This window comes from Loxodonta africana, chromosome 10 (assembly GCF_030014295.1).
Source record: "Loxodonta africana isolate mLoxAfr1 chromosome 10, mLoxAfr1.hap2, whole genome shotgun sequence".
Lineage (NCBI taxonomy): Eukaryota > Metazoa > Chordata > Mammalia > Proboscidea > Elephantidae > Loxodonta > Loxodonta africana.
The window spans coordinates 27917460-27942131 of NC_087351.1; the positions used below are offsets into that span (position 1 = coordinate 27917460).

Sequence of the window (24672 nt, forward strand, 5' to 3'; positions counted from 1 at the left end):
GTCCATGCAGGGATAGTTACAGTAATCGCAACCACACGTGGGAGTTTTCATTGACATCTCTCTCCACCTGAGCAGTGCTTCTCAATCAATTGATTCAGAATTGGTGGTGGGACCTAGGCACAGCTATTTTTTAAAAGTTCCTCAGGAGATTCTAATACACATAGAGAATTGGAAATCACTGCATTCACATTTAGGAATTTCCAACCTCTACATTAACACACGATGAGACCACACCCACATTCCTTTTCTTTTCAAAAGCCACCTGGGTAGAAATTAACTAAAATTGATTAAATATTATATTGCAACAAGACATATTATATTCCATTTATGCCATAGTATTCTGTGGATTTAATGAGATAATAAACACAAAGCACATAGTAAGTATTAAATAAATTGGTGTTTCATCACCACTAATCTGAACTCAAAGAAATTACAACAATGGCATTTTGAACATCATGACTATTGGACATACGGCAGGTATTTGGGGGATTTGGACTTTCCAAGAGTCTCTGGATTCAGTCATGGAAGAAAAAATACTTTTATCACTAAAAAGTCATACTCTGTTTAAAGAGAAGTTTGGTTATTTGCATTTTTAATCCAGGTAGCTTAGAATTGACCTAACAGGATTTGCTCCACTGATAGAAGTAATCACAGGAAACATGTTGTAAGCTCCACAATATCACTGCCAAAGCAGAATAGCTACTAAGCAGCAGTGGCAAGAGGATTATGAATTAACACGTTTTCTTGAGGGAGCCATGTAATTTGGAACACGATTATAATTGTTCCCATCCTATCCCCATTTCCCTTACAGTTTACATCATGACATTGCTGAGGACAGAGCTATGCTTTCTTTTTACTCCTGCTTCAGTTCTGTTGCCTAGTACTTACTATCAGTATCATATTAGAAGCACAGAGCTGACCTGGAAGAGAAAAAGCCTTTCACCAAAGTAAAGGAAGTAGCCCTCTCCAAGCTGTTGAATGAGTCAATAGGAAAGAAAATTATAACTCTAGTGTCAACTTTGATATTAAGAAATAAGAGAATACAAAACTTATAGACTCAAAAAATGAATAGAATCGAATGTGAGAGAATAGGAAGATCAACATAAACCTAGTGTTCTAAATAAGCTAGTGTTGCTGGTGTTTGCACCATCAAAACAGCAACTTTTGAACAGAACCAAAATAAACATCTGCTCTAAAATAACATGACTGATGTGATTATCAATGGAAAAACTGAGTCCCAAGAGCCAATTAATGGGGTCCAGAGGGAAAAGAACCTTTGGGGTATGACTGACAATTTTCCTGCATAAAGTCCCACTTTTAGAATTCATAGGAGACTATATCCCTTAGGATGCATAAGACACGGCTTTCAGACCAACATAGGTAAGTCCCTGTTGTATAGCAAATATGTCACTTTTCCCGCAAACGAATACTGAGGGTCCAGCAATGTAAGTCCCTTCTCTGGCTGCTGGCTGCCAAGAATGCTATGCCTCCCATCCTGCCTGCCGTTCGTTGCAGTAAAAACAGAAGATTACAAGTCAGACCTGTCAGTTCTATGCAGAGATGGATTCAGAAGAGATATAAGTATACGACAGCTCTTAGGCTTGCTGTTTAGCTATGTCTTCTAATGTGCAGCTGTAAAAAAAACAGTATATCAAGTTGCATGAATGAATGTAAGGAGACTCATCCTTAAAACTTAGAGGGCTGGGGAAACTCAGGAGAGGTGAAGGTGAGGAAAAAACCTCAGTAGTATATGAATGCTGTCTTTATTAACCAATCAGAACCAATTCTTTAGGGGAACAGAGACATTGGCAAAGTGTCATCTGGAAAGGTTTGGGAAAGGGTTGATGAGGGGCAGGGCTGAAATAAACTTCACTTCTCCTCTTCTGGCATGTATGGCTCTGCCTAAGGTGAGATGATAGCCACTGAAAGATGGGAGAGCAATGACCTGATTTAGCATTCCAAATTGGTAAAATACATTTCCACTTGGTTTGTGAAGCCATCGGAATGCTCATACATATTAGTTACCAATTATCTCTTCTTGCTTTTCTTATTCTTTCCTCATGGTTTTTTTAGTCTCCTGGGTACTTTGATTTCCTGCTACAGAGGACACACTCTCAGCTTTGCCACACCAGAGACAATCACTGAAGAGACGCCTTACAGTGAAGTTTGACCTGAAAAGTTCTGAGCCTCTTCCATCCCATTGTGTCTCCAATTGCGATAATCAAGATCATCCTTAAAGGTATGGCATTATGTGATGTGGAAAGTAACATATTTTATAACTAATACATAATAAATATGCTTAGCTAGAATATAAAAAACAAGTAAAAGTGGAGCTGTGCTCTGGGCTTATATTTTCCTAAATAAATATCATCACTCAATCATGTCACTTGGGAATCATTTAGGCCCAGTTAAAGACTGTCCATCATTAACTAAGGGGATCCAGAAAGTAAATTAAGACCAAACTATTGGCTACAGAATCTCAGGAAATTTTATTGACCTTGTTTTGCCCCTCTCACAACGAAAGTCAGGCAATGTTCTAGACAAAGTTTAAGTCTGAGAAGGAAGCTTTCATGAAGATTTTTTATACTCCAAAATTACAATGACTTCCCAGCTTTCCCTGCCCTTCTCAATACAAATCCTCCTTCCCATGCCCATAATGTGATGAGAGCAACAGAGGGAATCCTTATCTGGAGAGAGACTTTACAGCCCTGCCATTTGTCCCAGGGGTCTCTGTTTGTGTATGCTTGAGACTTGTAATCTTTTGCATCCATCTGAAAATGAGAAGAGTAGGAGCCTTAGAGAAATTTTGACACCTTAGGCAAAAATTTTAAAATTAGATACCACATCTATTCCTCATTTTTTTTTTTTTTTTACCTGTAAGGAGAATTGTAACTTAGATCAAGGTTAAACAGTAGTATTTTAATTTAGCTGGTGAAATACGGAATCAAACAGAAAGCCATCATGTAGATGCCTAGATATTCAAAAAGTCTCCCTGGGTGGTGCAAATTGTTAAGCTCTCACCTACTAATTGAAAGGTGGCTGTCTTGGAAGAAAGTCCTGGTGATCTGCTTCCAAAAGATCACAGCCGTGAAAACCCTGTGGAGCTGTACTACTCTGCAACACATGGGACTGCCAGCTGTCAGAACCAACTCAACTGGTTTTTAGATGTTCAAAGATTTCCTGCATTAACAAGCTTGATGAACACTAAAGAAAGGGCAGCACATTTGACATTCTGAATGGGGTTTTGAATGGGGTATAACATCACCTTAAAACTATTAATTGTATAACTCTAACTCTGATGCAGAACAAAAGTGAATATCATAAAGACTTTGTTCATTACCATTCTCCTTCTTCTCCTTCTCTGATGCATAGCATTTGTGTTTCTGATTCCAAACATCCAAGTAATTGAAATTATGTGTCCAATATTAAAAGTGTTTCATATCTTATTCTATATATGATTTTCATATTTCCTTACACATGTTTATAAGTGCTGTTATTAATCTCCTCCAAGATGCTTACTGCACAGGATTCTGTCCTCTACTTTTGAAAAAATTCTGAAAGGGGAACAAGGGTTCAAGGACTCAAAGTGTCAAATCATATCAAGCACTGTCAAAGCTCAACAGTCTTCAGCAGGAGAGTAAGATTATTATCTATGTAATAACATAACATGAAGAACTCATGAATTTCCAAAAAAAAAAAAAAAAGACAGAAAGAAATACCCCTGAGAATTAAGTAGTAAGGTTGCCTGAGTCATTGTTACTCTTTTCCTCTTCACCCCTTAGGAAGCCATGAATATGTCAGGAGTGAACACAGTAACTGAATTTATACTCCTGAGTTTCCCCTGCTCCAGAAAGATCCAGGTCCTCCTCTTCATGCTGTTCTCTGTGACTTACATCCTGACACTGATGGGCAATGGGGCCATCATCTGTGCAGTGATGCTGGATCGAAGGCTCCACACCCCCATGTACATTCTGCTGGCCAACTTCTCCTTCCTGGAGATCTGTTACATCAACACTACTGTTCCCAATATGTTAGGTAACTTCCTATCTGAAGCTAAAACCCTCTCTTTCACTGCCTGCTTCCTCCAGTTCTACTTCTTCTTCTCCATGGGTATCACTGAAACCTTCTTACTGCCCCTCATGGCTTTTGATCGGTACTTAGCCATCTGCAGGCCTCTCCACTACCCAACCATCATGACCAATCATCTCTGCATGAACTTGGTGGTCATCTGCTGGGTGACACCCTTCCTCTGTTACCGAGTCCCTATCTATTTTATCACACAACTCCCCTTTTGTGGCCCCAATACCATTGACCACTTTGTCTGTGACCCCGGTCCCCTTCTGGCCCTGTCTTGCATCCCCACCTCTGGGATTGAGCTTTCTTGTTCTATATTGAATTCTCTTATTACCTTTATCACCTTCTTCATCATTGGGTCATACACCCTGGTTCTGAGAGCAGTGTTACGGGTCCCTTCAGCAGCTGGCAGGCGTAAGGCTTTTTCTACCTGTGGTTCCCACCATAGTGGTGGTGACTCTGTTCTATGGGACCGTGATGATGATGTACATCAGCCCAAACTCTGGAAATCCACCTAGGGTACAGAAGATTGTAACCTTGGTCTACTCATCAGTGACCCCACTGGTAAACCCTCTGATCTACAGTCTCCGGAACAAGGACATGAAGGCTGGCTTGAGAAAAATTCAGATGTATGTGAAAATTGATCAAAGTAAATGGAACAAATGAGTTTACCAGGGTCAGGCTATTTTTCCTCCATTTCTATTCCCAAGTAAAAGGTAAGCTTCTGTTCATTTGCACCTATACACCCAGACCCACACTTATTTATTTCTGCCTAGTCAAGGAATGAATACGAGCAACTCAATTAAACCAGATCTTGCCTGCAAATTAGGACTTCGTAGCTGGTAATTTGAATTAAATGACCTGGATATCTGGATGTTAGACCTTTCTCCAATAATTTCTTCCCCTTTTGTTATTGTTAGGTGCCATCAAGTCAGTTCCAACTCATAGCAACCCTATAGGACAGAGTAGAACTGCCCCACAGGGTTCCCAAGGAGTGGCTGGGGGACTTGAGCTGCTGAGTTTTTGATTAGCAGCCTAGCTCATAAAGACTGTGCCACCAGGGCTCCCCTTCTCTGTGTGATTATTTACCTAGTCCCTGACCTCGTGTTTTTGTTTTGTTTTGTTTTTACCTCTGATAAGTGCATATTCCATTCTTATGCTTGTTTTTTTCCATCCTAGTGTCTCTACTGTACTCTTAGCAGGGGAATAAAGCATTCACATCATTTTGGCTAAGATAAAAGGAAATTAGTGCCACTCAATAAATCATAACTGAGCTAAAATATTTATTTAATTGGCATCCAAGTTATTAAGAATGATCTAAAGAACTCCCTCCCAAGCGTGTTTCATAATTACTTGGGAAACTTTTTAAAAGAACAGATATCCAGGCCTTTCTTCAAATCTCCTAAAGCAGAATCTTTAGGGGAACCCTGAAAATCTTCATTTTAATTCAGTCAGGTGATTCCAATGCACCTGGACCAGCACCAATCTACAGATTGGTCTTTTAGAGACATTAAGTAAGTATGTGATACAAGCAGAGATATAAAAATCTTATATTAGTTCTGCTTTTAGCAGGGAAAAGGAAAGAAGGTACAGTGAATACTATGATTAAAACACTTATGACAGTAGAAGCTCTTTTTTTTTTTCCTCCCAATTCAACTTTCAAGACATCCCCTAAAATAAGCACTAAATTATGCTCCCCTTAGCTTCCCCTACCTGTGAAAGACAGTTAAAATATCTGGAATAGGGTTATCTTTTTAAAGATTAGCTTGCAGTGGCATTACACTCTGGGGATAGTTTCAAAAGAAGGAAGCTTAAGTTGAACACACAGCCCGGAACTGGTAAAAGCAGGGGGAAAAAAAAACCCAGAGTGATTCTAAGATATCGAGGGAGGAAAAGAGCAGATGCAGAAGGATTTGATAGCAGCTCCAGGTGATTTGGTCTATTTGGTCAAAAACAATTTGGTCTGTTGGCATCTGAGATTGATGCATTTCATTAATTCAATAAACATTTATTGACATGACCAAGTCCCTGCCTTTGTGAAGCTTACATTCTAGTAAAGAAGACATGTAAAAAGCAGTTAAACACATAATCTGTAATTCAGTAGTCATAAGTGTTATGAAAAAATAAAAGAGAGTAGGAATTTAAAAATATTGAGGTAGGTTGAGGGGTAATTTAGATAGCGTGCTCAGGGAATGGCTTTCTGAGGAGGTGCTATTTCAAAGAGATGGAGCAAGCAAGGCAAAGATCTAGAGGAAGCTAGTTCCAAGTAAGTGTAGGTATATGTTTGGGGTTTTTAAAGAACAGGAAAAGTTAATATTGGCTACACAGGAGGAAAATTGCATATAAGGCTGGAGAAGTAGGCAGGGTCAGATCACCTAGAACCCTTTGGCAACAGTAAAGAGTTAGAATTTGATCTGAACTTTTGAGGGACCTGTTCACCACTAACCAAAAAAAAACATATATATTTTTTTCTTAGTGGTGGATTCAATACTATACATAAAAGTAAAGTCTTAATAAAAATATCACCACCTTCATAAACTATTCTTCACTTGAAACTACTTATTTACCTATATGTTTATTTATATATGCCTTTGTTTATTTTTTTGTTTATTTTACTATATTCCACTTTGTTTTATAAAAGATTTGATATAACCAACAAAAAATGCAAAGACAGAGAAGGAAAAATATGAATCTAGAAGGAAAAAATACAATGAAGGTTTCTGAACTGTAAGATTTTGTATTGTTATTAAAGTCTAGTCCCTAAATTTATTCTGAACTCCCTTTTAAGCAAAATGAGGAAAGGGGGGAGCATTATGCATACATGATTTTCATTATCTGTGAGAAGAAAACAAATGGATTCCTCAGAGAAAGTAAAATTCTTATGGCTCCTTGTTGTTGTTGTTAGCCGCCATTGAGTCAACCCCCCTACTCACAGTGATCCCATGCACAATGGAAGCAAATGCTGCCCGGTCCCACACCATTTCCATGATTGGCTGCAGATTGGACTGTTAAGATCCATAGTGTTTTCATTGGCTGATTTTTGGAAGTAGATCACTAGACCTTTCTTCCTAACCTTTCTTAATCTGGAAGCTTAGATGGAACCTATTCAACATCACAATAAGCCTGCATTGAAGACGGGTAGTGGCTATAATTGAGGAACATTGGTCAGAGCCAATCCTGGGCCTCTTGCATGGTAAATGGTCAAAATATTAGAATAGGCATTTCACCTGAAAAAAAACAGATGAAAAATTATCAGACTAAAACATATTCACTATGCAATGGTAAAGAACAATGATGAATCTATGACACATCTCACAATATGGATGGATCTGAAGGGCATTATGCTGAGTGAAATAAGTCTATCATAAAATGACAAATATTGTATGAGATCACTATTATCAGAATTCAAGAAAATGTTTACACAGAGAAAAAATACATTATTTGATGGTTATGAGGGTGGGAAAGGATGGGGAGCAGAAATCACTAATTAGTAGACAATTGTCAACTTTGATGAAGGGAAAGACAACATACAATATAGGGGAAATCAGCACAACTTGACCAAGGCAAAGCCATAGAGGGTTCCTAGGCGTGTTCAAACACTCTGAGGGACTGAGTTAATGGGGCTGAGCGCTGGGGGCAATGGCAAATGGCATAACACAGTTCACAAAGAAAATGTTCTACATGCAACTTTGGTGAGTAGCGTCTGGGGTCTAAAAAGCTTACGAGTGGCCATCTAAGACACATTCAGTGGTCCCATTTCATCCAAAGTAAAGGAGAATGAAGAAAACCAAAGGTGAAAGGAAAAAGTCCAAAGAACTAACGGACCACATGAACTAGGGCCTCTACCAGCCTGAGCCCAGAAGAACTAGATGGTGCCTGCTACCACCACCAACTGCTCTAACAGGGATCACAATAGAGAGTTCCAGACAGAGAGGGAGAACAATGTTGAAAAAAAATCAAATTCACAAAAAACGGTCAGACTTACTGGTCTGACTACGGCCCCAAGACATTATGCTAACTCAGAACTGAAGCTGTCTGTAAGTACGCTTTTAAGACAAAGATTAGACGGGCCTATAAAACAAATAATATCACACATGAGGAACAAGATTCTTATTTCAATCAAATATATGAGATCAAATGGGCAACTCTTGCCCAAAAGCAGGAAGAGATGGCAGGAAGGGATATGAAAATTGGACAAACTGACATGGGGAACCCGGGGTGGAAAGGGGAAGAGTGCTGTCACATTGTGGGAATTTCAACTAATGTCACAAACAATATGTGTTTAAATTTTTGAATGAGAAACTATCTAGAGCTGTAAACTTTCACCTAAAGCACAATAAAAAGAAAATGTTCAACATTGTTAACCAATAATCAAAGACTGGAAACAACTTAAATATCCATTAACAAGTGGCATATCCATACAGTTGAATATTAAAATTCAATATTCATAAAATATTCACAAAAGGAATAAATTATTGATACATGCAACAACATGTATGAATCTCTAAATAACTATGCTAAGTGAAAGAAGCCAGACAAAGACAAGTACATGCTGTATGATTTCATTCATATAACACTATAGGAAACAGTGAAAATGAGATCAGTGGTTTCCTGGGGAGTGGAACAAAGAAGGGGAGGAAGAGGGAGGTATAAACATGGAGCACAAGGAAACTTTTGGGTGTCATGGTTATGTTCACTATCTTGATCATGCTGATGGTCTCACAGGTACATACATATGTGAAAATTTACCAAAATACACACTTGAAGTGCATACAGCTTATTGTATGTCAATTATACCCCCTTGAATGTGTTTTAAAAATAAAGTGCATTCTTGGGTTACTCTCAGAGATGGAGAAGGGGTACGAATGGACTGAAAAAAAGGCAAAGAGTAGCACAGATACTCCGGAACACTGTTAATCTATTTCAACCCTCGATACCTGCTTTTGCAGGTAACTTTCTCCAAGTGGATTGACTTTATCATTGCACAGCACTCACACTGGGTGCTCTTTTACTTTTCCAAAGAATTAAATTACTCCTTCAACATATATTTTTTGAGTTCCAACGGTGTACCCAAGTGGTTCGGTGTTACTAAGACATGGAGATATCTGCAAAAAAACTCTTGACAAGTGGGGCAGTAAAGAGACTGAGTCTGCACTGCACAGTGCCTCATTTGTCAGTCCTAGGACTTTGAATTTAATGTCATAGACAGAAATATTAACAGTGCCTGTCTTAGTTATCTAGTGCTGCTATAACAGAAATACCACGAGCTGATGGCTTTAACAAAGAGAAATTTATTCTCACAGTTTAGGAGGCTAGCTAGAAGCCCAAATTCAGGGTGGCAGCTCCAGGGGAATGTTTTCTCTCTGTGTTGGCTCTGGGAGGAAGTCCTTGTTATCAGTCTTTACCTGGTCTAGGAGCTTTTCATCGGAGGGACCCCAGGTCCAAAGGACCCGCTATCCTCCTGGTTCTACTTGCCTGGTGGTAATGAGGTCCCCATGTCTCTCTGCTTGCTTCTCTCTTTTATATCTCAAAAATTATTGACTTAAAATACAATCTAATCCGATAGATTTGAGCCCTGCCTAATTAACATAATTGCCTCTAATTCTGCCTCATTAATATCATAGAGGTAGGATTTACAACACAGAGGAAAATCGCATCAGATGACAAAATGGTGGACAATCACACAATACTAGGAATCATGGCCTAGCCAAATTGATACACATTTTTGGGGGACACAGTTCAATCCATAACAGTGCCCAAAAAGGGAAGTGAGCTGAACTAACTGGCATTTTAGATGAAAATATCTCCCACAGTACGGAAGGTACAGGGATAGGAGATCAGCTCTGTTAAAAGACCTGTCCTTCTGTTGAGGATGGGTAAACCTTGGAGCCCATCTCCCAACTGAAACTGGCCAGAGAGCAGCTGCAGAATGACCCTGCTCTGACTGACCTTGTTGCCTAACCTCGGAAGGTGAGTTCTGTCTGGCGCGCTCAGACTTGCCAATAATCTGGACACTGGTCTTTGAGAAAGAGAAAGTAACTTTATTGCAATGCACAGAGCAAGGAACTGGGAGGAAGCTGCTCAGATCTGGCTCCCTGAGCTACGGGGAAGCAGGAGTTATATGTGATTTGGGCAGCAACATGGTGGCTACTTGGGAGGGAAAATTCTAGAAGGTGGCAAGGAAACAGGAGGTGACATAGTTCTTGTTGGACTTCTTGCTTCCTAATAGGGTCCAGTGATGATTTTCCTTCTGGTTCTTTCCACCTGTTGCTTCATCCTCACTTCAGGTCAGTTAAAAGTCACAGCTGACCCTTCTGTGCATGTGGGATGGGGCAAATCTGGCTCAAGGACTAATGGAAATTTACTGGCATTCATGGGGTCAGTTTACAACCTTAACCAGGAACATCTTTGGGCCTGGAACGTGTTCCCCAGAGGCCACTGTTTTCTTGGAGGTGGATAAGTGAAGTCTTTTTGAAAAACTGCAGGTGTCCCAGCCATCATAGTCTGCGTTAGGTTTCTTAATGCCCTTTAGCCAAAGACCACACGAACACCTATAGATGAGCAAGTTGGGTTTATTACTCACTGTAATGAGGAAGAGCACATACCGGGGGGAGCTATGGAAAGAACTTATTATAGGATTTGAGCTTTGGTTAGGTGATTTGGGGAGGGATCTAAGGAAGCACTGGGTCTCTGGGTGGCATAAATGGTTAAGTACTCAACTACTAGCTGAAATGTTGGCAGTTCGTACTCACCCAGAGGTGCCTGAGAAGACAGGTCTAGCTATTTGCTTCTAAAAGGTCACAACCTTGAAAACCTTTGGAATTCAATAGGTGGCAACTAACAACTAAGGAAGCAGAGGTTTGCTCCAGATTGGGTGTTGTCAGGAAAGGGGGCAAGTCTATGATTGGGTATCTCGACAAATCTTGTCTATATACTAGAATGAGAAGAAAGCTGTAATTTGTTTAAATAAAAAAAAAAAAGCCACTCATTTTAGCCATGAGAAAATGGTGTTTGGTATTTTAAGGGTAGCGAAGTGAAATTGTTTTTTTCTGTGCTTAGCCAAAATTATGAAGTGCCTTGTTTTGTCTGATTTTATCATGGTCTCAGAGTAATGTTGACTGAGGTGGATACTCTGTGAGATCGTTTATATCCAGTAGGAGAATAGCATGGCCCAGCTGTGATCACACCAGCTTGTAATAACATTAAGGTCTAGCTGTGAATGTCAGATCAGTTCTGGATGCCAGCGGCTGCTCTTGTATTTTTTTCCTCTTTCAGGCCTGTAAGATATTTCTTTGGCCATGTGGTAGGAACTATGAGGGGATTTAGAGATTTAATTATTAGTTGATAAATTCATCAAATAATTAATAAACTGATTTTTAATATTTCATGCCACCTATAAGATGTTTGAAGCCAAGAAAATATGTTGTTTCAACTTGCAAAAAGAAAATGAAGGCAGACCCCAAGGGAAGTGGATAGTAAGCATAGAGCTGTCTCTTGACACTGTTCCCCTTTTAGAAGCAGTAAATGGATCCTCAAGGATCAGGAAAAACAGGGCTTACTGCCTAGTAGCCTTTGCTTATAACTCCTCCATGCTCCAACAAACACATCAAGGATCTTTATCACAACTGTTTCTACCTCTTTGTTCCTCTCTGGTTATTGCCAAGAAGATGAAAAGGAAAATTATCTGAGAAACTTCAGTTTGGGATTCCGTTTCCTGATTCAGGTAATAAGGTGGTGTAGTGTTTAGAAGATAAATTATTAACAGATTTTTGCAAATAGGGTACTTGTGGCCTACTAAGGGGATTGGTCAGTTTTGCCTTCCCAATGGCCTTGAAATGAGCCATCACAGAGGTGGGAAGGACATGATCTCATCACCACCAAGGAAGAAGGGCCAAGAGTGTAGCATGTCCTTTGGACCCAGAATTCCTGCGCTTAGAAGCTCCTGGAACCAGGAGACAGGGAGAGAGAGAGACAGACAGATACAGCGAGACAGAGAAAGAGAGCTGTAACACTGAAGATGGCACGAAGTGGTGGCAGAGAAATGGCAACAGGAGAGACTGGCAGGAGATTGTGCTGTAGACTTTCCGGCTCTCGGAGCTAGCTGAGTGCCTTCGGGTAGGAGGCTTGTTTGAGGAGTAGGGTGCCTCCAGGCACTTGGTGGAGCTACGTTTGCCTACCCGCAGAGCTGGAGCTGAGCACCTTAGAGCCAAGGCTTACTGGCTGAGTAGGTGCCTCTGAGCATTTATCAGTAGAGCTAAAAGAGCTTTGTAACACTTGCCTGAGCAGGGGCAGAGACCGAGGGCCAGAGAGAGGCATGCCTGTGAGCACGGCAGAGAAGAGGCTGTCCTGATAGAAGAACTGTATCCTGAGGGTTCCTCAACCTGAATTGTAACTTTTACTTCCCTAATAAACCCCATAATTGTGAGTACTGTCTCTGAGTTGTGTGGCCATTGCAATGAATTATTGAACTCAGCAGAGAAGTAGAGATTGCCATGGGTGGGATGGTTGGTGTCAGAATTAGTAAAGACGGCATAGAGAAGAGGCATGCCTGAACTCTGCCTCATAGGAACCAGTCTTTAGCTGTTGATCTTGATTCTCCTTCCCCCTTGTGAAGTTAGAGGAGGCCAACAATGCCCCCATGCCATTTTTACACATACTTAGGTTGTTAAATTATAAATAAAAGCAAGGAAGTGACTACTATAACGGAAAGGAGAAGGTTATGATTGGAGGGTCAGAGAGCCAGAAGATAGTTATTGGGATGGACAGTGAAGGAAACTTCTAGGTGCAAATGATATTCTATTTCTTGACCATGAAGTAATTACAATGGAATTTTCTGTGTAATGATTTATTAAATTGTGTATATAATATGTGTGCTTTCATACATTTCACAATAAGAAAATTCTCTGTCTACCACTAATATTCAGTAATATTAATAATTAACCCAGGACAGTATAGTCATGTATCATTTAAAATCCACAACACATTCTGTGATATAGGACTTTATGTGATTTGGACATTGTGTAAACACAAGATTGGATACTGCTGCCTACGAGTCAAAGCTTACACTGTTGTGTTGCAAATTTCTTATTTGTAATTAGGGAAAGTTCACATTAAAATAATGCTAGAAAGTACAGTATATACATAAGCCAGCAACATAGGCATTATACACAATGGCAGAGCAATTGCTTTGTATACAAGAGGCATGAGGTACACTTGTTGCATGTGGGGAGCTGTTGCATTCACTACATCCAGTTACCTCCACTATATTCTGTTCTCCATTAGGGATTTCTGAATTCTATTATAACTTTATGAGACCACGGACGTATACGCAGTTTGACGTTTCCCGAACCGATGTTATGTGGCACATGATTGTATTTCAAGGAGACATAGGTAATTATTGAATGCAAACATTTATTACATTCCCCAGGATGGCTTAAATACGTATTTGAGCCTCCATTTAGCTACACTGTCATTCAGTATATGCTAATCTTTTTACAGCTAGCTCACACACATGAGGATATTCAACACCCCCAATAACTCCATCACTGGCTTCATCCTCTTGGGCTTCCCTTGCCCCAGGGAGGGTCAGATCCTCCTCTTTGTGCTCTTCTCTATTGCCTACTTCCTAACCCTCATGGGGAATGGTTCCATCATCTGTGTGGTATGCTGGGATCAGAGACTCCGCACCCCCATGTACATCCTACTCACCAACTTCTCCTTCTTAGAGATCTGGTATGTCACCTCTACTGTCCCCAAAATGTTGGCCAACTTCCTCTTTGAGAGCAAAGTCATCTCCTTCTCCGAATGCTTTCTCCAATTCTACTTTTTCTTCTCCCTGGGTTCTACAGAATGCTTTTTCTTGGCAGTTATGGCATTTGATCGATACCTTGCAATCTGCAGGCCTCTACACTATCTTACCATTATGACTGGACACCTCTGCACCAATCTTGTGGTCAGCTGCTGGGTACTTGGTTTCCTCTGGTTCCTGATACCTATCATCATCATCTCCCAGATGTCCTTCTGTGGATCTAGGATCATTGACCATTTCCTTTGTGACCCAGGTCCTCTGCTAGCCCTTGCTTGTACCAGAGTCCCAGCAATAGAGTTGACTAGCTCTACCTTAAGTTCTCTAGTTTTATTTATTCCCTTTCTCTTCATCATGGGATCCTACACACTGGTTCTGAGAGCTGTGTTGAGAGTCCCTTCAGCAGTTGGACAAAGGAAAGCCTTTTCCACATGTGGATCCCATCTGGCTGTGGTTTCACTTTTCTATGGCTCAGTGATGGTCATGTACGTGAGCCCAACATCAGAACATGAAGCTGGAGTGCAGAAGATTGTGACCCTGTTTTACTCTGTTGTGACCCCACTCATTAACCCTGTGATATACAGTCTAAGGAACAAAGATATGAAGCATGCAATGAAGAAATTCCTGGGAACATAAAAATGAGAGTCTTAGTTAAAAGGATTTTGGGGCAGACAATTTGTTGTTAACTTTTCTTGGTTAAAAAGAAAATTTACTGATATCACTTAGAAAATTAATAATGTTGTTTTTGAATGTAACATACCATGGTGTTTTTTATATTTCCTAGAATTTATAGGGCTACAAGGGATCTTGAAGATGTACTCCAATTCCCTGATTTTGCAAATGATAGAGATATAGGCTGAAAAATTTAGTAAGTTATACAAGGGCAAAACCAAAGTTTTCTATTATATTTTTTTTTGTCTTTGCTTAACAACAAATTGTCTTTAGTTTTCTGATTAAGCTTATATTTCTGTCACCCAGAACATCTCTCATGTTTTCATCAATTTGCATAAACAAAAGGTTAATATATTTGATACACAGAACTATCTTGAGATCAATAAATACCACTAACACTATAGAAAATACCAAATATGTGAAAAAAATAAATAGCAAAGGTTTTTAACCTTATGAAAATATATTCTATCGGGAAATACAAATAATACTGTAATAAATATACCTCTCTTTTTCCTCTCAAATTGAAAAAGCTAAAAAAATGATGTTGGGACAAAGTGGTACTCTTACCCATTGCTAGTAGAAAATAAATTGGTGAAACGTCTATGAAGGACATTTTTTCAGCCAAGTATAAAAACATAAAGGGCATTCTCTTAGCCCTAGCAGTTCCACTCCCAGGTATTTGTTTTACCGATAAATTCAAACATGAGAAAAATGGCATATGTACAATAATAATCACTATGGTCTGTTTCTAATATCAAAAGATTAGAACAATCTAAATTCCCATTAGTTAAAGACTGATTAAATAATCACATTCCATTGAATAGAATACTATATAGCTTTTAAAAATGGGGGGTGGTGCGGGGGTTATACATCCCTATTGGGGCTCTGGTGATGCAGTGTTTAAGCATTTGGCTGCTAACCAAGAGGTCGATAGTTCAAGTCCACCAGTTGTTCCTTGGAAACCGTATGGGGCAGTTCTACTCTGTTTTGTAGGGTCAGTATGGGTCAGAACAGACTCAACAGCACTGGGTTTGGGTTTTGTTGTTTTTTGGTATACAAGCTTATCATTATGAAACTATCCTCAACGTGTATTGTTATATGAAAAGCAAGATGGAGGGAAGTTGTATCTTTGGCTATCTTTCATGTGAAGAAAACTCATATAGATATGTATATATTTATGTTTATAAGTACATGCTATACTTCTTGAAGGAAGGAGAAATGGGTACTGGTGATTTTTCTAGAAAAGAGAATTGAATTTCTGGGAACACAGAGAGAAGGATACTTAATTTCACATAGTAAGCCTTTGTATTATTTAAATATCTTTCCATGTGCGTGTATTGCTTAACTTCCAAGAAAATTTTAGAAATAAACTTGAAGACTATTTCAATATGAGTTTAGAATCAGGGAAACATTTCTTCATACTTCCTTGATTCTTTGGGAAACTATAAAGATGGTTGATTGTTGATAGAAAATGAAGAAGGAACCTGACAGCTCCTTGGTATCATCTTATCAAACTCTTTGTTTCTGTCTGCATATGTACAAGAATATTCACTATGGCCTGTTCCTCATATCAAAAGATTAGAACAAAGTAAATTCCCATTAGTTAAAGACTGATTAAATTATTGCATTCCACTGTGGAAAAATGTCTTCCTCTTCTGGGAACCTGTGAAAGTAAATTATGAAAAATTGAAACTGGCTATTTTTAACAATGGCTTTATCATCTTTCTCCATTAGCACTTATTCATTAAAAAATCATTATTCTAGGCACTAAGCTAAAAACAGAATCATATGCAAATTGAACAAGACATATTTCCTTCCTTGTGGGGCTCATGAACTAGTGGAAAATGGAGTGAGATGTGGTATAAACATGTTATATGTGGAATGATAATTATGATTTCTATGGGAGCTAGTGAGACAACAGTACAGATAATATCCATGAGCATTGAGGAGTGATAAAACATGGCAGCTTCTGAAAAATGCATGTATCACAACCATTTAGAGGGCATTATCTATTTACAAGTACACCACACTATACAGAATAGAGAATAGAAGTGTTCATAGAATTAGTGGCTGTAAGGAATCATGATTTACAGTTAACCACCTTATTGACATTTCTTCAAAGAAGATTTACAAATGGCTAATAATTGCATAAAAAGATGCTGAACACCTTAAGTCAATACCAGTTACAAATTATTGTCAAATCTACTCAGAGTCATGGTGACCTCATGTATATCAGAACAGAACTGTGCTCTATACGGTTTTCAATGGCTGATTTTTTAGAAGTAGGTAGTCAGCCTTTCTTCTGAGACAACTCTGGGTGGACTCAAACCTCCAACCTTTTGGTTAGCAGCCAAGAGCATTAACTGTTTGCATCACTCAGGTGCTACTAATAAGTCATTAGGGAAAATGGAAATCAAAACCACAAATATTGGCGAGGATATGGAAAAATTTGAACCCTTGTGTATTGCTGGTGGAAAGTAAAACAGTTAACAGTTTATCAGTCCCTCAAAATGTTATCCATGGACTTACCATATGACCCAGCAATTCCACTTCTAGTTGTATACTCGAAAGAATTGAAAATAGATACTCAAAAAAATACTTGTATAGGAATGTACATAGGTAGCATTATTCATAATAGCCATAAGTTGGAAACAAATACCCACCAACAGATGGATGGATGAACAAAATGTGGTATATACATAAAATGGAATATTACTCAGCCATAAAAAGGAATGAAGCTCTGATACATGCTACAACATGTATGAACCTCAGAAAAATTATTGCTAGGTGAAATAAGCCAGGCACAAAAGGTCACATACTGTATGATTCCACTTATATAAAATATCCAGAATAGGAAAATCTATAGAGACAGAAAGCATATTGGTAGTTTCCAGGTGCTTGAGGGAAAGGAGAATAGGGAGGGACGTTTTAATGGGTACAGGATTTCATTTTGCGATGATGAAATGTTTTGGAGGTAGGTATAGGTGATGAATGTATGAAATGCCACTGAAACGCACACTTTCAAGTGGTTACCATGGGCTGGACAAGTAGGGAGCTCACAGTTATTGCTTAATGAGTTTCTGTTTGGGGTAATGAAAAAGTTTTGGAAATAAGTGGTGATAAAGTAATGAAAAACTTCAAGGTTCCAAAGCAAATTTCTAAAATCAAAATCATTCTTCTAGAGAAAGATGAGAATATAGGTAGACTTCTAAAAGCAAAATCATTCTTTCCATAGAAAGATCAGAATGCTTATCAGATTCTGTGCAAGACTCTGAAGTATTTTGTTTCTACAGGAAAAAAAAAAAAAATTATTTTCACTATTGATCTGAGCCCATGTTGAATACTAAATTGAGCTGCTGATTTTACATAAATTCATAATTAACAAACAGAGAAACAGGGGAGTTAGCTCCAGGATGGTCTTTGCCTGCTATCACTAACAGTATATTTACAGTATATTACAATGCGCAAATGTCTTAAATTTCATCCTTAAAAAGAGTTGACAAGAAATATGAAGAGAAAAAAAGAATACTGTGTAGATAAAACATTCTCAGCTATTCTGAAGATTCAGTTTTTGTGTTGCATCTCTTTTTATAACCACTTTTCCATACGACGTGTATACTTTTAAAGTAACCATTCCTGGAAACATGAATTCAAGTCAAAGGTTTATTGAAAGTTAATTGAACTTTGCAATATGTTTTATCCAGCTAAACATTGTAAATGGCAACTAAGTACCTAAGTCAGCACACAAAGTCTTATTTAACCTATAATGTACCTGCTCATAACATCAATGTATTCCAAGACCTAATCACAGCACCAAGAGGAGTAGGAAAGGCAAATAAAAAGGAAGAAAAATAAGCATAGTACACACAGCTACTCTTTCACGCAATTAACTTGTAGATCTGCTACACCAGAAGATACGAATTCAGAACTTTGGATATATCACCCCGCACAGATGAGGTGGAAGACTCTGCTTTCAATCAGAGTCAGGGTGTTCTCTCATGCCCTGCACAGGGTAAAGGGACTCTCTCCACAAATACGTGTCTAGAATATTGTGTATAAATAGGTAAATATGCCTGGCACGTTGGGGAGGGGGTATGCACTGGAAACTCTTAGGGGCAAGATTTGAAAGGTGGGTTAAGCTGCGTTGCAGGGGCCTTATTGATCAAGCTAAGGGCTTTGAGTTTATGTTGCAGGCAGGGGAAACATCAGAGAGGCTTAAACAGGAAGTGAATGCATAGGATGAAAAGTCGTTCGGTGTGTGCGAAGGGACAGGAGATGAATTATGCTGAAAGACGTACCCCTTTTGAGGGGATGAAGAAATTTCAGAACCCAACCCCAGTTGCTGGTTCTCTGAGCATTGCTGTAGAATGACGCTGCTATGACCCTGTTGACCAAGGTTGTCCTCAGGCCTGGTAAGTGTCCTATAAGAAGCAGCTTCTTCGAGGGACCTGTTGTGACTCAGCGGCTCTAACGCAGTGAGAGAGGGAAAGATCCCTGAGGAGGCTATCCCGGTCCTGAGAAGTGAGTGATTCCTGCTAAAACTGCCCAATCCCTTGGCTGAGGTCCCAGCCAATATCCTCTTTCTGGTAGGGAGAGGGGGAATCTTTCCTCAGAACCCACGGTCGACATCACTTATCAGAAACCAAAAAATAAACTCGTGCAATACAGACACCTTATCCTGGGTTATGTTCCACAGAATTTCCACTGGGCACACGGAGTATTCTGAATAGGTTTGGTGATTGACTGACAAATCTATTGATTGCATCTCTGGTCATCTCTGAGAGATTTAAACCCAGTAAAAAGTATTATTCTTCCGCTACTGGGGAGAACAAAGGCAGAAATGAAGGCACAAGTGTCTCCAGAGAAGACGGAGTGAATAAGGGAATAACTAGTACAAAGCTGCCTAATGGCCCTGTTCTTCTAGAGGCAATAAATGAATCCTCAAGGAGCAAAAGGCAGGCTCTTCTTATAACCCCTGGGTCCACCAGCAAATAACAACTCTCAGAGGTGGTTATCACAAAGACAGCTACTCTTCTCTCGGAAAAGCCTGCAAGAAACTGACTGAGAAGCTTTGATTGAAATTCCCTTTTCTGCTTCAGGAGAGAAGGTGATGTAGTGATTGGGGGAGAAAACATATTAAAATATAGCTGAAGATCTATATCTCTGAGAAAAGGTTCCTGTTAGCTCTGCTATGGTTTTATACAAAACATCTAATATTTATATGTCAGACATTGACAAGGTGTTTCCACATGCTGCTCATTCGGCGGTCTGCATCACGACTTTTGAGAAAGGCATTATCATTTCTACTTTACATTCGAGGAGCTAAGACGCAAGAAATAATTGGCTTAAAAAGAAAAGAAATAATTGGCTTGTAGAATTTCCCACACATAGCAATGTAAGTGCTGGAACTCAAACCCTGTTTCCAACTTGAAATAAAGTGCTTATTCCAGTACACCACAGCTACGGCTTATCAGCAATGAATGAGTATACATGTTTCCAAGGACTTTCAAAAAAAGAGTTTATATTACTGCATAAAGAGCTGCACATCGCTTACTGGTGCACAGGCTGTTTATAAATGCTACTCATTTAACCCTCCAAACACCCGGTGTGGTCAGTATTTTATTCTCTGCATTTTACAGAAGAGGAAAGCAAAGCATAGAGAGGTCAATAACATGTCTAATACCCCACAGCTAGAAAGTGGTGGAGGATTTGAACTCAGATGATCCAGCTCTGGAAGCAGTGCTCCTCCACAGAGGAGCCAATGAGGCATAGGGTTATGCTGACAGAGAAATTGTCTGAACTGGCTCCTGAGAGAAGCTTACTAGTGAGGATGCCAAAACTTTCACTTCCCTGTGGCTTCTGGACCTAGCTTCAGGGAAAAAGAAATTCCAGGGAAATGTCCTCTCTTACCTTGGATATAACACAGATAGCTTATATAGCATCCCGACTTCTGGGTGCTAATTTAACAAGTAAAAAAGTGAAGTTTGTTGTGTGGGTTTTATTCGTTTCCTCAGTTCAAGCAGCCTGTGTTCATAGACACAGCCTTGAGGCCCCTGTACACATGTTCCCACTACCTGGACAGCAGCTCCTTCTGCTGCCAGGTCAGAGGAAACTGCCAACTTTGACAGACCAGTTAACACAATGGCTGCTTTCTATGTGCAGAAGCTAACTGAGGAGGGTTGAGTAACTCTTTCCTTAGCATTAGTTATCAATATACCAGCCACTTTTTATGCCCTGGACCTCAGAGGTAAGGTGTTATTTCAGTTCTAAATGCATTTAGCATCAAGATGGGTCCCTTTTGAAATTTGTGAAGAGCAGCAGACCAGAGTTGGAGCCTCATTGTCAGGTAGGTTGAACATTCTATTAGGTGATGCTTCCTGGATGTGTTAGTTTTGTAAACTTTTGTCCTTTTTTCCCTTATTTCTGAGATAAGCCTTGCAAGGATAATTACGGCTTCCCTTTTTGATAGTATATAAGCCCTGATGGGTTTGTTTTAATTTTTCCATGTCTTATTTGGAAAACCAGAGGTTCCCCATGTAACCTAATGGAAATCTCCTCACAACGAATCATTTACATAGTTCTCATCGGTATATTGTCATACCACAGATTGGTGGCATCACAGTGCTACTCACCTCATTGGTGGCTTGTATTACCAGATTATGTTTCTCCACATTACCAACCAAAAATTTAGAGGCATTCAATTAGTAAGCATGCATTCCAATACTGAAAACACATGCCATCAAAAAAAAAGGGGGTTGGGGGGAAAGTAGTAACAAAAGGGGTTACCAAACAGCCTAGTAGAAACATCTTCACTTTTACCCATACTTAATTTTATTAAATGTAGTAAAATCTGTTTTTACACTTTTCCCATTTTACAGGAGAGGCAGGTTCGTAAGTGGAGAACAATCCTAAAAGAGAGCTGTCCTGAATCCTGAACCTTGATATATAATTACTGCAGTATCCAGCAAAGGTTTTCATTCCAGGATTATATGATATAAATTGATCACTTCTGGATTTGCAAGTCTAGCTGTCATGTGTATCTTGGGCAATCCTGAAAGAGCAATAAACATCTCAGAAGTGACAGGATTAAGAATGATGTACTCCAGCTTCCATTTTACATGTAAGAAAAAAAAAAAACCTCAGGACCTCAGAAGCCCTGGTGGTACAGTGGTTAAGCACTTGGCTGTTAACTGAAAGGTCAGCAGTTGAAACCCACCAGCCACTCCATGGGAGAAAAGACCTGGTGATCTGCTCCCATGAAGATTACAGCCTAAGAAGCCCTGTGGGGCAGTTCTACTCTATCATATAGGGTCCCTGTGAATCAGAATAGACTCAGCCCACAGCAACAACAAACCATAGAACAAGTTAGTTAAAACAAAAACAAAAAGCAACAGAATTTAGGCCCTGGTTTTCCCACTCTCCCAGCCTGCCTCCCACCTCTTTATAGTGTTATGGATGGAACTGTAATTACCTTTAGCAGCTGGAGGAGTAATCAGCTAAAAAAGAGTAGATTTTATTGCCAAGAACATTCAGTCGGAGGCGGGGCCAAGATGGCGGACTAGGTAGACGCTACCTCGGATCCCTCTTGCAACAAAGACTCGGAAAAACAACTGAATCGATCACATACATAACAATCTATGAACCCTGAAAAACAAACACAGATTTAGAGACAGAGAACGAACAAATACGGGGAAGCAGCGACTGTTTTCGGAGCCTGGAGCCAGCGTCCCAGTCAGGTAACCTTGGCGCTGGGCTTAGGTCTGGGTCCAGGTGAGCTGACCACAAAATCTTGTGAGGGCGCAAAAAACCGGCACAGCCCTACCCCCCTGAACTGACCCCGGGAGGGGGCCCAACTGGTCCGTGCGGGCTGTGTGGCGACGCGGCTGGTGGGAGAAGTCCCCAGGAGGCAGTGACTGGTTTTGGAGCCGGGAGTGCAGCGTCCCAGCTGGGGAACCTTGGCACCGGGCTTTTGACTGGGCACTGTCAGGGCACAAGCATGGGGCATAGCCCTACTCCCCTGAACTAACCCCGGGAGGGGGCCCAGCCGGTCCGCGGGGGCAGCGCTGCCACGGGGCTGGCAGTACGAGAAGTCCCCGGGAGGTAGCGAATGATTTTGGGGCCAGGAGTGCAGCGTCCCAGCAGGGGAACCTTGACACCGGGCTTTGGACTGGCAGCGGAGGATCTGACCGTGGCTTCAGTGGGCCAGACCCTCGGGGGCAATCTCCACACAGCCAGCACACATAGGCAACACGTCCCTCGGGAATCTCAGATAAAATAGTCATTCCAAGCAAGATAAGCAACTTTGGCTATATTCCGGGGTACTACTCTCCTGTTTCTCTGAACCCTCCCCCACCCTTCGCAGGCAGCTTCATTAACATTGGAATTTCCTGAGCCAGAGGGAGAACGGCTCCGGGTCCGCGGCAGCTTTGCTTTCCCCTTTTTTTTTTTTTTTTTTTTGGTCTTTTCCTAACCCGTTCTTCCGGCCTGAGAGAAGGAACCACAAAAAACCCAGGGACCAAAAATCCATCCCTAATTGGACTAAAAACACAGAACCACCTACAGCCAAGCATATATGACCCAAATCTCGGACTTTCATCCTTACAGGGAACAAGGTGGCGGTTATAATCCAAAGGCAGTTCTGATAGGGATCTGACTGCATTTTTTTTTTAGCAGATTTTCTGGAAAAACAAGTTTCCCAGGTCTGATATCACTGCTTATTCAACAGAGCCCTAACTAACCCACAACAGGGAACTGAGGGCTGAAGCTCCCCCCCCAGACCACCCAGGCTCTTGCCTTAGGGGTCTAAGGAGGGTGACACCTACCAATCAGTAGAGGTACTTGCATTGGGGGCCTAAGGTACAGCTACAGTGCCCACCCACCAAGGTGCTACAGGAATAGAGACACACCTACCTCACTGACTCTTGGGGAAAGTCTGTCAGCATCCTGCCCCCCTGGAGGGTGAACCCCAGCTGCTAATAGAATCTGGTGCACACAACTATCACCACTACTTCTCGAGGTGGATAGGTGTTAGGGTGCAGCACACACTTGATGACCCAAAATCAGATTCTACTCAAGAATAGTGAATAGACTCAGGCATATATATCTGGCAACAGCCCAAAGCCCAAACCAGCTGGTAATAGGTCATAAGTAAGTCAAGGGCTACAACAAACAAGACAGCACAATCTAGTAGCCCATCCACGTATATTGAAAGAAAACAAAACAAGATAAGACTCAGTGAGCAATTATAGAATAAACCACTACTATATCTTTTTTTATATCTTAGTGATGGCTCGGAGACAGCAGTCGATATCAAACCACATAAAGAAGCAGACCATGACAGCTTCTACAACCCTCCAAACAAAAGAATCAAAATCTTTCCCAAATGAAGATACAATCCTGGAATTATCAGATACAGAATATAAAAAACTAATTTACAGAATGCTTCAAGACATCAGGGATGAGCTCAGAAACGAAATAAGGCAAACTGCAGAAAAAGCCAAGGAACACACTGATAAAACAGTTGAAGAAATCAAAAAGATTATTCAAGAACATAGTGGAAAAATTAATAAGTTGCAAGAATCCATAGAGAGACAGCATGTAGAAATCCAAAAGATTAACAATAAAATTACAGAATTAGACAACATCAGAGGAGCAGACTCGAGCAATTAGAATGCAGAGTGGGAAATCTGGAGGACCATGGAATTAACACCAACATAGCTGAAAAAAAATCGGATAAAAGAATTTAAAAAAATGAAGAAACCCTAAGAATCATGTGGGACTCTATCAAGAAGGATAACTTGCGTGTGATTGGAGTTCCAGAACAGGGAGGGATAACAGAAAACACAGAGAGAATAGTTGAAGATCTGTTGGCAGAAAACTTCCCTGACATCACGAAAGACAAAAGGATATCTATCCAAGATGCTCATCGAACCCCATTTAAGATTGATCCAAAAAGAAAAACACCAAGACATATTATCATCAAACTTGCCAAAACCAAAGATAAAGAGAAAATTTTAAAAGCAGCAGGGGAAAAAAGAAAGGTCTCCTTCAAGGGAGAATCAATAAGAATAAGTTCATACGACTCAGCAGAAACCATGCAGGCAAGAAGGCAATGGGATGAC

General features: G+C 40.2%; 1 protein-coding gene and 1 pseudogene across 1 annotated transcript; both read left to right on the forward strand.

Moving 5' to 3' along the window:
• Positions 1 to 3721: 3721 nt before the first annotated feature.
• On the forward strand, positions 3722 to 4775 carry LOC100653527 (olfactory receptor 11H6-like; annotated as a pseudogene).
• An 8642-nt stretch (positions 4776 to 13417) lies between these two features.
• On the forward strand, positions 13418 to 14598 carry LOC100670679 (olfactory receptor 11G2-like). The gene has a single exon (XM_003422827.3). The coding sequence runs from the start codon at positions 13586 to 13588 to the stop codon at positions 14513 to 14515; it is 930 nt and encodes a 309-aa protein (XP_003422875.1). The 5' UTR covers positions 13418 to 13585; the 3' UTR covers positions 14516 to 14598.
• The last annotated feature ends 10074 nt before the right edge of the window (positions 14599 to 24672 follow it).

Excerpts from the sequence above, each read along its gene's own strand:
- LOC100670679 (XM_003422827.3), top strand. The coding sequence starts at position 13,586 with ATGAGGATATTCAACACCCCCAATAACTCCATCACTGGCTTCATCCTC.